Source organism: Podarcis tiliguerta, assembly GCF_965153285.1.
Source record: "Podarcis tiliguerta genome assembly, chromosome: 6".
NCBI lineage: Eukaryota > Metazoa > Chordata > Lepidosauria > Squamata > Lacertidae > Podarcis > Podarcis tiliguerta.
In genome coordinates this window covers 28,045,420-28,061,132 of record NC_139539.1, presented here as the reverse complement: position 1 = coordinate 28,061,132, position 15,713 = coordinate 28,045,420, and the positions used below count along the sequence as shown (strand labels likewise).

The 15,713-nt window shown below is 39.3% G+C and overlaps 1 protein-coding gene across 3 annotated transcripts in view; it reads left to right on the top strand.

Moving 5' to 3' along the window:
* ITCH (itchy E3 ubiquitin protein ligase) overlaps nucleotides 1-15,713 on the top strand; it is a 55,992-nt gene that overhangs the window by 34,851 nt on the left and 5,428 nt on the right. For all 3 annotated transcript variants that reach the window (XM_083443992.1, XM_083443993.1, XM_083443994.1), the window contains 14 exons: nucleotides 199-294; nucleotides 1,009-1,183; nucleotides 2,045-2,105; nucleotides 3,187-3,271; nucleotides 7,057-7,185; nucleotides 7,933-8,005; nucleotides 9,043-9,114; nucleotides 9,376-9,464; nucleotides 10,943-11,102; nucleotides 12,255-12,388; nucleotides 12,970-13,110; nucleotides 13,550-13,670; nucleotides 14,199-14,303; nucleotides 15,480-15,576. In XM_083443992.1, coding sequence (XP_083300118.1) covers nucleotides 199-294; nucleotides 1,009-1,183; nucleotides 2,045-2,105; nucleotides 3,187-3,271; nucleotides 7,057-7,185; nucleotides 7,933-8,005; nucleotides 9,043-9,114; nucleotides 9,376-9,464; nucleotides 10,943-11,102; nucleotides 12,255-12,388; nucleotides 12,970-13,110; nucleotides 13,550-13,670; nucleotides 14,199-14,303; nucleotides 15,480-15,576 — 1,538 coding nt within the window. The remainder of the gene's footprint in view (nucleotides 1-198; nucleotides 295-1,008; nucleotides 1,184-2,044; nucleotides 2,106-3,186; nucleotides 3,272-7,056; nucleotides 7,186-7,932; nucleotides 8,006-9,042; nucleotides 9,115-9,375; nucleotides 9,465-10,942; nucleotides 11,103-12,254; nucleotides 12,389-12,969; nucleotides 13,111-13,549; nucleotides 13,671-14,198; nucleotides 14,304-15,479; nucleotides 15,577-15,713) is intronic.

Here is a 15,713-nt window from a genome sequence, read left to right as displayed (position 1 = left end):
GGTTCAAGGAAAAATGATTTTGGCATTTTGACTACATGTGATTTTAGACACAATCTCTGGAACGTAACCCCTGCATAAATGGCAGGCTTACTGTATACAAAACAGATCAGGGGACCATTTGGAAATAAGAACTATGAGAAAGCAACAAGGTGAATAGGTTGGCACAATAGTACATACAAATTATTTGTGTATTTCCAGCTGGGAACAACGAGTGGATCAACATGGCCGAGTATATTACGTAGATCATGTTGAAAAAAGAACTACATGGGATAGGCCAGAACCTCTTCCCCCAGGGTGAGTCACTTGGTGATCTGTCAAACTGTGCTTGATAACATGCTTGAAGATGTCATTCCAAGCTTGCCATCTTCATGTCCAGCTTAGGTCCAGTTAAAATATTGCACTTCCGGATAGCTAAGTCAAGGTTTTGTGAAAAGAAAATGGGTCTAATTTGCACTTTATTCTATGTATGTTGAATCTTAAGACTGGCTGTAAAAATGTCAGTTATATTAGGCCATGGGAGGCCAACTGTGGCACAAACCTCCAAAATCTGTGGCATTCCTTGACAGGAACTGAAGTGCCTCTAGGCATGAATATGGTATATTTAAGCCTGGTATGCTTCTCACTGTTACAGTAGAGGAGAATCAAAATCAGCCAAAGAAATCAGATGTGTGTGGGGTCTGCATCATAATGTTGTTGCATATGAAAGTGGTATTTTCTCATCCTTTGGACTTGTAGCACACTTCTAGAGGTTTCAAAAAAATGATGGGCACATAAATAGATATTGCTACCTCAAATTAGGAATTTCAGAGCAAAGTGCAGAACCTTTAATCAAATGATAAAGCCCTTGGAATTGAGTAATAAGGTGACATAAAGCAAAACTGAGGAATTATTGTGCTGACCCTCTTTGTCCTGTTATGTTGAATAAGTGCTCCTGTATTCCATTCTGTCAGACTGTAGCCTACCTTGAAGTCAGTGCATTCATTTGATTATCTCATCTGTGTTCTTTAGCTGGGAACGTCGAGTTGACAACATGGGGCGGATTTACTATGTTGACCATTTCACCAGAACAACAACCTGGCAGCGGCCAACTTTGGAATCTGTCCGGAATTATGAACAGTGGCAACTTCAGCGCAGCCAGCTTCAAGGAGCTATGCAACAATTTAACCAGAGGTTTATATATGGGGTGAGAACACTGAGGATTGGGCTGGAATTCATATTGGCATAACATCAGCTAATGCAGATTAACTCAACAGCACTTGCTCTATCCTCAGCCTAAAATTCCTAATAAGTAATCACTAATACTTTACAGAAAGCAAAAAATAGAGTAGAATCTAAATAAAACAGGGTGATTGATTGCTACACATGGAAGTTACTCATTTCCATCCAAACATTTAAATGAAAATTTCTTTAGTATACAAAGTATAACCTGTTTATCAGATTTAGTTGTAGTTTAAATTGATTCCAGAGGGTTCCAGATCAAATATATTCTGCCTATGGCTTCTTACTTTGCCATTTGCAAGCAAACATTGTCATGTTAATTCAAGCAGCTGTAGGCAAGCGCAGAGTTACTGGCAAGTTTTGTTCAAGGCATAGTGAGAGCATATTTTGATTGAACTTCACTGGTTGCCATCCTTGGAAACCATATTACAAGGTCTCTGGCTCGGTATTTTTATTTTCTGCAGAATTGGATGAAAGTAGGTTGCCTCTACTGAGGTGTGGAAGTCTGTCAGATTCCAGAAAGGTGGATGCAGTGGTTGTGCCACAAGGGCAGACATATTACCATTTTGGGATGGTAAAATCCTATTCCTTTCCTAGTTTTTGTGGGCATTGGTTTGGAAAAGTGAGAGAGGTGCCGATGGCTAAGAAACTTGCCAGAGTTAAAACAAATAGGTCCTGGGACTATCTTGTTAGGTGATTTTACCTTCATTACAAAAAGGTAGAAAGGTCTTTTAAAAAATAACCAGTTGTAAGTATAATGTATATGATTTATCCAATCTTAGATTTTTCAGTCAGTAGTTTACAGTATGCTTTCTTGTGATTGCAGAATCAAGACTTCACACAGAACAAAGAATTTGATCCTCTTGGTCCCCTGCCACATGGATGGGGTAAGGTCTTTAAAAGTTCTGGTTCTCAACATCACTTATATAGTGGTCCAAGCCAACGCTGAGTCTAGCTATTACTCTGCCATCATGAGGTGTGTGTTTTTTTTATTGCACTCTGATGGCTCCAGAAACCTGATAAAAGTAGTAGAGTTTACTTGGGGATCACAATAATGTCACTTCAAATTCAGAGCTCTCCGGCCAGCAAGACTGCAAATCTCAGTAGGTGTTGGGCAGTCTTTGTAGATAAATTGTGTTCATATCCCAAGAGGAATAGTGTAATATGTAGCACAGCTCATCTGAAAAGCATAAAGACCCGTTGGTTGGCCTGCATCTGCTTCAGGAGGCAATGGAAGAGTGTGCCTTCAGGAGTGAAGACCTATATTTCATACATATTATAGTCTCTTGTCATTGAGTTGGTATACAATTCTAGGGACCTCTATTAGTTTAGTAGCAGAATCATAAGTAACGGTGTTTCATCTAGGACAGGAATCTGAGCCCTACTCTCACAACCAATCATCTGTACTGCTATCTCACATACTATTGACCTGTTCAAGGTTCTCCCTGAAGGAGATGTCCTTGACTTGGATATAAAGTGCTGTTCCACCGAGGTTTCATGAACTAGGAAGTTAAGATGATGGAACACAATGTATTCATTAGTTGGATGGTATGTTCAAACAGCTGTTATGAAATGCTAAGTTTCCAGACTGGGCATTTGGGCACAATTCAAGTCAAAGGGGGGGGGGGGAGAGCAGAACTGCCAAACACATGGGGTTCTATCTAAAGAAGTGCTTGCACAAGGTGAACTTCCTTTTCCTCCTGCCCTCTGCTTCCCCTTGTGTCCCTACAAAAAAGATCATGCAAGCTGCCTCTGCCAGATTTCCCGTTCCCACTGTTCTACATCCCAAGTCTTTCATGAGGGCCCCCAACCCTTAAGAGGTTTTTTGTTGGCAGAGAGTTCTGCAGAGGGGAGAAAGAAGTGAGATATTCCCCATAGGTCCTGGCATATATAATTCACTGCTATTATCTTAACGTTAAAACGATATGTCCATGGTAACTAAAATGGTCCTAATTTATATTCCCTCAGAAAAGAGAACAGACGCCAATGGCAGAGTATATTTTGTCAACCACAATACACGCATCACACAATGGGAAGATCCCAGAAGCCAAGGGTAAGCTTTTTCTCTTCTCTTAATAGTCTTCAGAACATAATCCAAAATCAAGCACTATTTACTACTATTTCTAAACTTTCATTCATCCCAGAGAGATTCCCCAGCAAATAATAAATGCATAGCTCAAGATATATGAAAACCAAAATGCATATATATTCTGATTAGCAATCATGATGAACAAAATTATTATTTGCTCATCTCCCCCAAAGAACCTGATGGACAAAACTGTTTTTATCTGACTACAACAAGCCGTTTTTGAGGGGGACAACTGTATTACTAATGGGAGGGTGTTCCAAAATGAAGGTGCCATAGCAGAGAAGGCCATATCCCAGGTCCCTGCATAATATACCACAGGCATAGGTGGGATCATGAATAGGACCTGCTCTGCAGATTTTAAGTCTAAGAGTGAGATATATTGGCAGAAGTTCTTCATCAAGTACTTGGGGCCCAAGCTATATAGGGTTTGATATACCAGAATCAAAGCCTTAAGTTGGGCCCATCAGCGAACAGGCAGCCAGTGCAGTTCTTAAGATTTGTTGAGATATGGTCCCACTTTACAGTGCCACTCAGCTGATGGATGCATTGTCAGTAGCTCCAGCTTCTAGACCATCTTCAAGGACAGCCTCATTTAGAACTCATTGCAGTAGTGCTAAATGGGAGGTTAACCTAGCCGTAGTGGTCCATGCTGTGGTATCTTGGTTCAGGAAGGACTATAGTTGGTGAACCAGCCCTAGCTGGAAATAGGCACTTCTTGGCCCTGGAGCCACCTGAGCTTGCAGTTGAAAGTGCTGGTTCCCAGAGCACCCCCAGGCTACACACCTTGTCCTTCAGGAGGAGTGTGGTGCCAACTAACACAGGTTGCCTCAATTCCTAAATATAAGAACTATCAGCACCTGCATCATGTCCAGATTCAATATAAGTTTGGATTGAATCAGCCCATTATCACCTCCAGACACTAGTAAAGTGGTATGGAGAGAGCGAGAGCTGGATATTATCTGCATACTAGGTATACTGTTCTCCAGATCTCCAGATGACACTTCCTAGCAGCTTTACATAGATGTTAAAAAGTGAGGGGGACCAGAATGGAACCCCACAGGACCCCACAGCACAAATGCCAAAAGCAGCGGTCTGCCCTTGCTCCTACTCTGGTGGTGGTCCCACAGATAGGAGCAGTGCCTCCAACTCACAGAACCACTCCAGGAGAACCATGCACTCCCCATGTTTCTTTCTCCATACAGGTTATCAGTCAGAGCTGCCGGGGCTGTTTCAGTGCCCAAACCAGTCTCGAAGCTAGGTTGAAATGGAGCTAAACTGAAATAAAGCTAGATTTTAGACTACTAAAGCATGTTGCTTATCAAAAGTGTATTCCATGAAATTATGTCACCATAAGCTGCAACCCCAGAGTTGGTCACAACTGGACCTAATGGTCAGGGGTCCCTTTACCTTTACCTTTTAGGTCCTAAAAGCCATTTTCATAACTCACAATGTCGGGACAGTTTTATCCTAAAGTATTTCCTACTATGTTCTATTAAATGTGTTGTGTTCTGATCCATGTTTACGATGCACTTTTTCTATGTCAATAAAGCAGATTGATTGATTTTTTTTAAAAGTGTATTGAGAACATAAGGGGAAAGTAGCAGATATGAGGAAGTGGTTTCTTAAGAGGAATATTTCTTGTTGGAACAAAACATAAGAAAATTATTACTAGAAGAACCAAAAAGGAAATCCTCATATTTGCATTCAACACAAAATAAAAACATTTCTTGTACTCAATATTATTATTTTTATTTCATATTGTATCCTGTTGTTTATTTCATATCTTGTCTTAGTGAGTTGGTGGGTAAAAGAACGTACATTGGTGCATCGCAAGACGAAATTAATTCGTTCTGCGAGTTTTTTCGTTCTACGAGTTTTTTCGTCTTGCGAAGCACCAATGTGTATTGACGGTTTCCCATAGGAATGCATTGGCGGTTTTTTAAAAAAGGCGCAAGGCGTTTCGTCTTGCGAAGCAAGCCCATAGGGAAATCGGTCTTGCGCAGCAACTCAGAAAACGAAAAACTCTTTCGTCTTGCGAGTTTTTTGTCTTCCGAGGCATTCGTCTTGCGAGGTACCACTGTATTGCATCTAGTGCAGTGTTACAAATTACTTGCTGGTGACTCAGCATATTATACAACTTTTGACTCATTTTGCCATTCTTTTATTGGCTAACCTAATAACATGATCAAAGGCAGAGATCTCAAAGGTCATGTATCGTCATCTGCCTGGATGCAGGTGTTCTTAGCACCCCCTTTCTGCTGCACAAAGAACCCTCTGAAGCAGCATTCCCAAAGGCATAGGTGCTTATTCCTGCAATAGAAAGTCAGAAATCCGCCTTGCACACATGGAAGAACTTTGCCTCCTTGGATCTCAGCCAGAGTCTTGCAGAGACTTGTTTTCAATAAGCATTCTACTCCTGTTCCTTATTTCATATCTTGCTAGAATTCTTCAAAAAAGGCGGAATGGAAAAATAGCTTAATATTTTAAAGGCATAGTAGATACTCTCCAGAATATCTCTGAGAAGGATTAGAAAGTAATACATATTTAAGGCCTTAAAAACAGGCATTCTGCTAAATAAACCTCAGGTGTATCCCAGCCCTGCACTTCTGTAATCCTGTGAGGATTTCTCCCCAAACACTTAAACACTCTGAATATACTGGAAAATGACCTGTTTATACACCTCTTACATGTAATAATGTCAACATCAACTTCATTGGACTGGTCATGTTGTGTGGATGCCTGATGATCGTCTTCCAAAGCAACTACTCTATTCCGAACTTAAAAATGTAAAGCGTAATGCTGGTGGTCAACCAAAGAGGTTTAAAGACTGTCTCAAGGCAAATCTAAAAAAAAAGTACGCTCCAGTTGGAGAACAGCCTTTACCAAAGGTGTCATGGGCTTTGAAGACACTCAAACTCAGGACGCAAGAGAGAAACATGCTAAGAGAAAGGCATGCTTGGCAAATCCACACCATGATCAACTCCTGCCCAGAAACCAATGTGAAAGGACATGTGGATCCAGAATTGGCCTCCACAGTCACTTACGGACTCATTGTTAAAACTGTGTTTATGGAAGACAATCTTACTCGACTACGAGTGATTGCCAAAGAAGAAGACGACATTTAGATAACATTAGCAGAGAGGGGCAATGGATACACTCCCATAAAGCTCTCTGAGTTCTTTTGTGACCAACAGATAACTAAGGCAGGTTCTAGACACATAAAAAAAAAGTTACAGGAAAACGTGTTATAAAGCTCATAATAGAAAATCACATTGGCAAAAGATCAAACTCTGCTGCGCCATCTGGTGTTTATAAAGCAGTTATAACAATATAATTGACTTGAGTATAGCTGAGTCCTAGGTAACAAGCAAACAGGGTGTAACCCATACATCAACCTACATTCTGTGAGCAGGATATAAAGTTTTTCTGAGTCTTCTCTTACTAGCCTGTCTGGTGTAATGTTTAGTTTTTCTTCCCTATTCTGATTCCATGTGATTAATTGTAATAACACATGCTCCCTTTTGAGATGGGGGTAGGCATTTAACTTCTTGACAAACTGTTTTCCATTTTGGATTTGTGGTGTTAGCTGTGCATTCCTTGGAGCTCAGTATAACTAAGAGTTCGATTTACTATCTTGGGTCTAATAAAGCTAAATGAAATACCTGGAATAAAAATGGAACAGTACCTTTTACTATGTGTGAAAAATATGTATAATGAGATTTATGTGTTGTGTATATCTGTTTCTGCAGTCAATTAAATGAGAAACCTTTGCCAGAGGGCTGGGAGATGAGATTCACTGTAGATGGAATTCCATATTTTGTGGATCACAATAGAAGAACAACTACCTATATCGATCCTCGTACTGGGAAATCGGCTCTGTAAGCTTTCTTACTACAATTTTATATTACTGCTACTTCCTTTCTACTATTGGCATCTGTTATACACACTGCTGGATAGCCGTACGATTAAACTTGGTTACCTTTGGTGGTGAAAACACATGATGCTGTTCTTAAAATGATAGCAGAGTATGTTCAACAACTTGCCTAAGGTTTTTTTATGTGCTATTAAATGTTAAATACTTCCATTATTTATAAAATAATATACACCAGTTTTTCCCTTAGTACTTATTTAACCTGCGCTTCAGTGTTTTATCAGTTTTGCTTCAAAGACCCCAAAGATTAAATTTCAAATCAGAGAATTCCCAGTTTACTCTTCACTCATCTAGCTCCGTCTATCCCCCTCCACCCTTCCCTTTTAATCACACCTACTTAGTGGAATGGTGAAAGTAGGAGAGGCAGTAGCAGTCAGGTTGAGGTAAGAGAAGAGGGGGAAATAGGATCAATCTCTTGCATCCTTCCCTAATTGGCTGCTACCATGCTAGGAGGAAAGCCTACAAAGGCCCATGGAAAATTACAACTCCTTGGTGTACTAGTAGCATGCCACTAAGTAAAGGGAAGAAGGGAAATGATTTTGTTCCTAAGGAATAATTTACCTAGCTATATTGTAGCTATATGTGCTTCCACAAAATTAACCTTCCTTTTCTGAATCAGTTAACTAGGCAAGGAACTGAAATGGATGACAACTGCATACCTGTATTCAAGTGATTTTTTTACTTCTGTTTCCAGAGATAATGGACCCCAGATAGCCTATGTTCGTGATTTCAAAGCAAAGGTCCAATACTTCCGGTTTTGGTGTCAGGTAAGTTATGTTTTATTTTGGGGAAAGAGTTTTACTGCAAGTTTCTAGTGAGTCCGTTGTCATAATCTATGTTACATAGTCTATGTTACATAATCTATGTTACATAGTACATATGTTACATGTTTCTAAAAGAGCTGCCAGTTCCACAAACCCCCATGCCCTGTGGGATTTCATGAGCCTTGGTGAAATTGTGGTGGCAGTAACTCTGTTGGACACCCCAAAGAAGAGTTGAGAGAGAGAGGATACTCAGAATCTTCCACTGCACTGCCCTCTACATTAACAAATGAATATTAATGAGAATAACTGTGATAATTTGCCATCAGATAAAAGCATTATCTTAGAGTTTGTCTTACATGCAAACTCAAAAACATCCTTGGAAGTTTTTGGCCAAAGGGTAGTCATTAAATAATTAAACTTTGTCAGGTGAAAGCATTAGTAAACTAGATGAATGCACAAAGGAGTAAACTTCTCTCAGCATAAGTTCAAATTGGAGTTGTTTTACAAAATAAAGTTTACAGAGCTTCTATTTTCACTGTGTATATTTGGAATTATTCATGAACATCAATGGGAATATAACCCATCCACATACAACAACTTTACTTTACTGGCAATATCTAGCAATGGTGTCAATGGCCCCTTTTCAAGAATATGTGTATGGAGTAATACATTGTAAGCACACATGGGAAAATAATTCACAGTTGCACCTATCTCTGTAAAACGGGTGGGGAACCTTTGGTCCTCTGGATATTGTAGGTCTACCACTCCCATAAGCTCCAGCCAGCATGGCCAGTGGTAGAGGGCCACAGGTTCCCCACACCTGGTACAGATGGAAACACATCAATCTATTGCATTCGTTCATGGTAGATCTGCCCTATGTGTTAGATAATGACCTGCCTGCATTCAGATTCATAGCTGACATGCACCAGTTCCCATATGTGCAACCAGGGTTTCTTGAATTCAGTATTTTCATATACTTTATCATATATTGTCCTATTATGTAGTTGGCTTGTTTTTCAATTCTGTTTCTTACATTTTAGCAATTGGCCCTGCCCCAGCACATTAAAATCACAGTAAGCAGAAAAACATTGTTTGAAGATTCATTTCAGCAGGTAATTGAGCTGTGTTTCAGTACTTAAAGCATTGTAAAATGTGTGGAATATGTGTATTTGATCTGAACTATGTTCAGCCCTCTCTAATCTGTTCAATGTCAACCTTCCTCTCTAAATGGCCTGTTAAATGTTTCAGGGATCTGCTGATCCAGAATAAATGAGTAAAACATCAAAACCACCATATACCAGTGTCCATTTTAATGTGCATGACTGTGTGAACAATTATTAGAATGTTAATCTTCTAATGCTTCTTCCACTAAGATAATGAGCCTCAGCCCTGCGGACCTACGAAGACGTTTGTGGGTCATTTTCCCTGGAGAAGAAGGATTAGATTATGGAGGTGTTGCACGGTAGGGATGTCTTACTATGTAAAACAAATAGAACCATAGGCGCTTGAAATTGTTTGGTAGGAAAGCTTTTAAGACAACTCTGAGGGGTTTACATTTTTTAAAAACCGTGACCCTTTTCTTTGGAAAGTTCTATCTAATTTGGGGTTTAACTTGTCAGTATCCAGAAAAGGGAAACTTGCAGATTTAAAGCTTGCAGATTTAAAGTTACACAACTTTTCAATAAACAAATTTGGGCTCTAGTATCATGGATAACATTAATATCATTGGTGAGAAAGCTTCACCCTGTGGATCTAATTAGCATTCCTAATTTGACTGCAAACCATTCCTATTCACCCCATGCATGACATCACATGGCTGCAAGGGAACAATAAGGAGCTTGAAGTGTGCTCTCAATTGTGCCTTGGCAAAACATGCCTGCAAATGGGCATTTTCCTTCAGCAGACTTCGCTCATTTGCAGAGGGAAATTGTCTTTATAGGGACAGTTTGAGTCCAATCAGTGCCTACAGATGGATAAAGCAAGGTTTGCTGTTGTCACCAATTAGCTGGTCACTGCCAACTGTAGGCCTCTTTGAAGTTGTCACTGATTTTGACAAGTGAGTGGCACCACCCAGCTGTCAAAGTAGCCTTTGTGGGGAGGACAGGTTCTGGCCTTTGGGTTGAATCCAGTTCCCTACCCATGACTTACATCTTCATGTGTCCTGGTAAGATTTGTATCAGCTGAGTTGGGCTAGACTCACAATACTTGGTTCTTTAGCTGATGTAGCAAAAAAAGTTTGATAACCACTAAAACTGATTCCTAGTTTTGTGTTTTTGCAGCACTCAAAATAACCATACCTTTAGTGCTGGGTCAGTCCTTCATTATACATATAACTATCTTTAAAAAGATTTTATCTACTCTGGCTATACTGATTGTGTCTATTCTAAAGCCAAATATCCCAGCATATCAGTCAATACACTCTTTAGCTTAAAAAAAATGTAAAGTCAGCATCAGTATTTATAAACCGAACATCTGATTCCACATCAGAAGTCACAGGGCTGCATCTTGGACATAATTTCACTCAGTATTGTGACATTGTTTAAGAGATGTACATGGGCATTGCAAGAATAGTGTTGGTCTGTTTATAAAGAGAATCTTGAGTTTCCATATGCAAAAGAAAAATGATAAGCCTCAAACAGTACCGCATGTAGGAGCTGAAGCCAGAGAAGTAAATTGCTAATTATCTGCATCTGAACCTAGTAATCCTAGTCTTTTTAGAAGCACCGGAATTTCTGTAACAGAGAACTGCTTTTGGTGTCCTATCCAAGCACTTGACATGCTCATTCCAACTAGCTGTGGGCAGGCTGAACATAATAGATTGCCCCAATAGTTATATGTTAGCTTTGGAGGTTAAATTAGCACTATGGAATCTGTACACAATGTCTAAACCTAATACTTGGTTCTTGTGGTGTTGACTGTGAGTTCTTTATGTGGTTTCAGGGAATGGTTCTTTCTGTTGTCGCATGAAGTGCTGAACCCAATGTATTGCCTGTTTGAATATGCAGGAAAGGATAACTACTGCCTACAGATAAATCCAGCTTCTTACATCAATCCAGACCACCTGAAATACTTCCACTTTATTGGCAGATTTATTGCCATGGTGAGTTCAGAGCACAAAATAATAAATAGGGGAGTTTGTGGGAACATAGTAAGGACAAGCTGAAAGTTTCCTGATAGAATGAGGATTTTTAAAATATTTTTTTTCTTAATGTGTAGCAGAAACTCTTAAGTCCGCATGTGGGGCCAGGGGAACCTAGACTGAAAAAACTCACTCTTGACAAGAGGGATTACAACGTTGTTTGCAGTGTGGTGCATTGCACTCTCACACTCTAGTGTAAAATACACTCTAGTGTATTTTAAAACATAAAGGTAAAGGTACCCCTGCCCGTACGGGCCAGTCTTGACAGACTCTAGGGTTGTGTGCCCATCTCACTCAAGAGGCCGGGGGCCAGCGCTGTCCGGAGACACTTTCGGGTCACGTGGCCAGCGTGACATCGCTGCTCTGGCGAGCCAGAGCCGCACACGGAAACGCCTGTTTTAAAACATACCAGGTGCTTAATTCTGTTTCTTTTCCTTAATGCTTGTGACAATGAAAACATGCTTGGTCATGCTTGTGGTGTGCTGTAAATTTGGTTTATTATTATTTGATTTTTTTCAAATTGTTTTATTATGAATTATGTATTTTTAAGTTGCACCCTGCTCTAGGGCTGGTTTTAATGAAGTAAGGGTTATAGGCCACCTGAGTATAATAAATAATGACTTGAATCCATTGATTTCAATGGCTATACTGTTGAGTGTGGCTTTGCTGGCTATCATCCATATTAACCTACAGCTCCAAAATGTATAGTATCTAATAGCAATTTTCCGGTAAAAGCACCACCTGAAAATTCTGCCTGAGTGGAGGGGTGAAAGCCCTTTTGTGCAAGGGGAAATCCTTGCACAAGGGTTCCACAGATGGGATTCATTAGGTGAATCCTACCCATAATCTGTATCATGGGGAATTATAGCATGTTTCACCCAGGGAGAGATTATACCTCACATGTTTTCTGTGCTTCCCTATTCTGTTGTCACCAATAACCATCAACACAGCACATCCACCTAAGGAAATAGCTACTGGTTTTCGAGTGACTTTAAGATGGCCTTTAATTCATTGTTTCTTCCAAAATCTAGGCTGCAGGCACCTGTTTGCTGGTTTGCTGATTGACTAGACAAGGATTCCTATAAAACAAATAATAGTTTCCATCTTTTGCAGGCTTTATTCCATGTGAAATTTATAGACACGGGTTTTTCTCTGCCATTCTACAAACGTATCCTCAACAAGCCAGTAGGACTAAAGGATTTAGAATCTGTAGATCCTGAGTTTTACAACTCACTCATCTGGGTAAAGTGAGTTTCTGAAGTCAGCTTCTCAATTCTTGAAATGTTGTAGATGTTAAAATGTGCGACTTTGTGTGTGTGTGTGTGTGTGTGCACATTTGAAAATCAGTGCTGTGATTTGATATGTATGGATTAGTGTTAAAAAACATATTTGCAATTTGTTTTAAAAGTCAGTTTTACTGTTCAAGTGTGATTTTTAAAAATAAGAACATTTACCTCAAAACTGAAGTGAATATTGACATTCCTTATTTTGCCAGGCATTAAATATTTTTGTAATATTTTGTTTGGATTGTAAACTGCTTTGACCATGTGTTTTTTAAAAAATGGGAAGTAGTAATTATAAAATACTTGATATGAAATGTATACCGAACTTTTTGGTATACAGAAAATATATATGAACATTCAACATCAAAATTCAGAAAAACTTTTCTCCTTACAAATTTTTGAAAATATCATTGTATAATATACCTCCCTCTCCATTTGTTGATGAACAAAAGGAATTTTCGGCTTGTGACATCAACTTGTTTAATGATACTGCTGATTGCACTTCATGAAAATAGTAGTTAATATATATGGTATTTGTTTTGTAGGGAAAACAATATTGAGGAATGTGGCCTAGAGATGTATTTCTCAGTTGATAAGGAAATTCTAGGTGAAATAAAGAGCCATGATTTGAAACCCGATGGCAGCAACATCCTGGTTACTGAGGAAAACAAAGAGGAATACATTAAGTAAGTTCAAAGTTGGTTTGCAAGTTTATTTTATCTTTTAACCATTTGTTTTTTAATTCTATAAACTTTCCCTTTTTAATGTTTTGGAAGTATTATCGAACCTCTTCATGAAGGCCTACATGTAAAATAGATGTGGGCTTATCAGTAAAATAGTCAAAATGCTACATCAAAGCTAGTCTTGCCCGAAATATAGCGTGAGCATATTCATGCATAGGAAACTATTATGATTGATGTGCTATAGTCGTAAGCAGTAACCTCTGCCTCTTTCGCATGGCACAGTGTTGTAATTTTGCCATGGAGGTGGACCTTCCACTGCAAATTCAATGTCTGTCTACTATAATACCTATTACAATTTAATTAATATTGTTGCTCATCAAAAATCAACATTTTCAGACTTGGTTGGGCCTGTTTGGAGTAACTGTGTGTTTTCATACTCCAGGCTAGTGGCAGAGTGGAGACTTTCCCGGGGTGTTGAAGAGCAGACACAAGCTTTCTTTGAAGGTTTCAATGAGATCTTACCACAGCAGTACTTGCAGTACTTTGATGCAAAAGAGCTTGAGGTATGTCTAATCCTTTGGGCATAAGGCTTAGTTGACAAATGGTTAGCATATTTGCAGGGGCTTATAAATGCGGTGGCACTTTTATGACATGAGTCTGTTGAAGCAGAGTTATAATAAAGATGTTGCAGTTTAGTTAACCTGGAGTAGCCAGACATTGTGGACTACAACCCAGCCAGCATTGACTCTGGTCAGGATAGTTTCATAGCACCTGGAGGGCATCACACAGCCTAATTCAAGGGTAGACAATCACCTTAACATGGCAAAGTATATTTTAACATATTTTAACACAGAGGCACATCGCCCTGTACATATGAAACTCTTCTAAACAAGGATGCTACAATTGTGTTTAAATACTTGGACAACTGAGCTAGAAAATGAATTCCTAACTGCACCATGTCTAGAAAGATACTAACTCTTCATTACCCCTTTGAGTAGCTAAGAGATTCTTCCATCATCTCTTATACCAACGTATCATGGCATCAGAGTTTCACTAACCTAGCTGGTGTTCAACTATTTCTCTTCAAAAAGGTGCTTTTGTGTGGAATGCAAGAGATTGACTTGACTGACTGGCAAAGGCATACCATCTACCGACATTATACCAGAACAAGCAAGCAAATAATGTGGTTTTGGCAGGTTTGTATTGCAGCAAAAATTGTGCCAAATGTACCACTAATGGAACTTCGGGGAATCTAGGATCTCTTCTGTTCTTGTTCCAATAGTTACCTAAGTATTAGCCCTATAAACCTAAGATTACAGGATGCCAACAGATTTCAGAGGGGGAGCCATGCTAAGACTGTTGCTACAATAACAGGAGGCTTGTAGCACCTTAAAACTGTTTCTGGTTTATACCTAGCCATAGATGCTGCTTGACCCTGTGCATGTCACGATTGTTCAGCCTTTCTTGCTCATCTAAAAATGGGAAAAGTAGCAGCTTTCCTACTGAACTTATGTGAGGGATAATAAAAATACTTTAAGCATAGGAAGTTGCCTTACACTTAGTCAGAACAGGGTCCATCTTGCTCAGTATTACCTTAATTGTAGAGTACATTGATGGGCAGTGGTTTTTCAAGGTTTTAGACAGCAGTCTTTTTCCAGTCCTATCTGGAGATGCCAGGGATTGAAGCTGGAACATTTTGCACGTATGCTACAAGTTCTATGTATGAAAAATACGGTAATAGTGAAGCCAGACTTAGGTGACAAAGTTAAAAATGATAGTATATAATGGCTGACAAAAACTCACTAAGGTACAGTGTCCTTTGGCAGTCTTTTTAAAGTGATCTTATGTGGCTGCTACTTTGTGGTTGCTTACAAACTATTCTATGGATCTATACGTTCAGAACTGTGCAAAAATGTTTCTTTTTTCAAATCCTTTCTTTACCTGGGAATGAGATAACAAACACTGAAGAACATGGGCATCTCCAGGCTTGGTAAAAGAAATCATGGATGAGGAGGAAGGCTTTATTTTCTTTTTTTTAGTTACCTCTTAGGACATTTTACAGTCTTTAAACCATACAAAATCTTCAGTGGGATACAGCTAACACCAGTGATATCTCACACTAATACTTCAGAAGCTTATCCAGGCACTCTAGTTAAATAAGCTTCCTCGAAAGGCTTTTCCACTACTATTCCCCATGGAAGCTGTCTTTGTTTTCCCTATGCCTCTATCCTTGTTCCTTCCACTGCCCTTTTACCAAAAAATAGAACCTCAAAACACAAGGATATGAGAATGGATTATATAAATTTTATTTGTTTTTAAGACTAGAATAGGGATGGGGTCTGTATAGCTATTTTAAATGTGTTCTTTTTCAGTTTGTGAAGGACATAGATAATGAGAAGAGGATGAGACTACTACAGTTTGTTACTGGAACATGCCGATTACCAGTTGGAGGATTTTCTGACCTCATGGGTATGCAAAATTATTCCTAAGTGTGCAAGAGCCAGGATGACCCTGTGTGTCAGAATGTTGGCTTGAGTTGCCAGTTCAAAATTTTGGGGAAAGGTGTTCCTTGAAGTATGGTGGTCCCGAGGCATATAGGGTCAAAA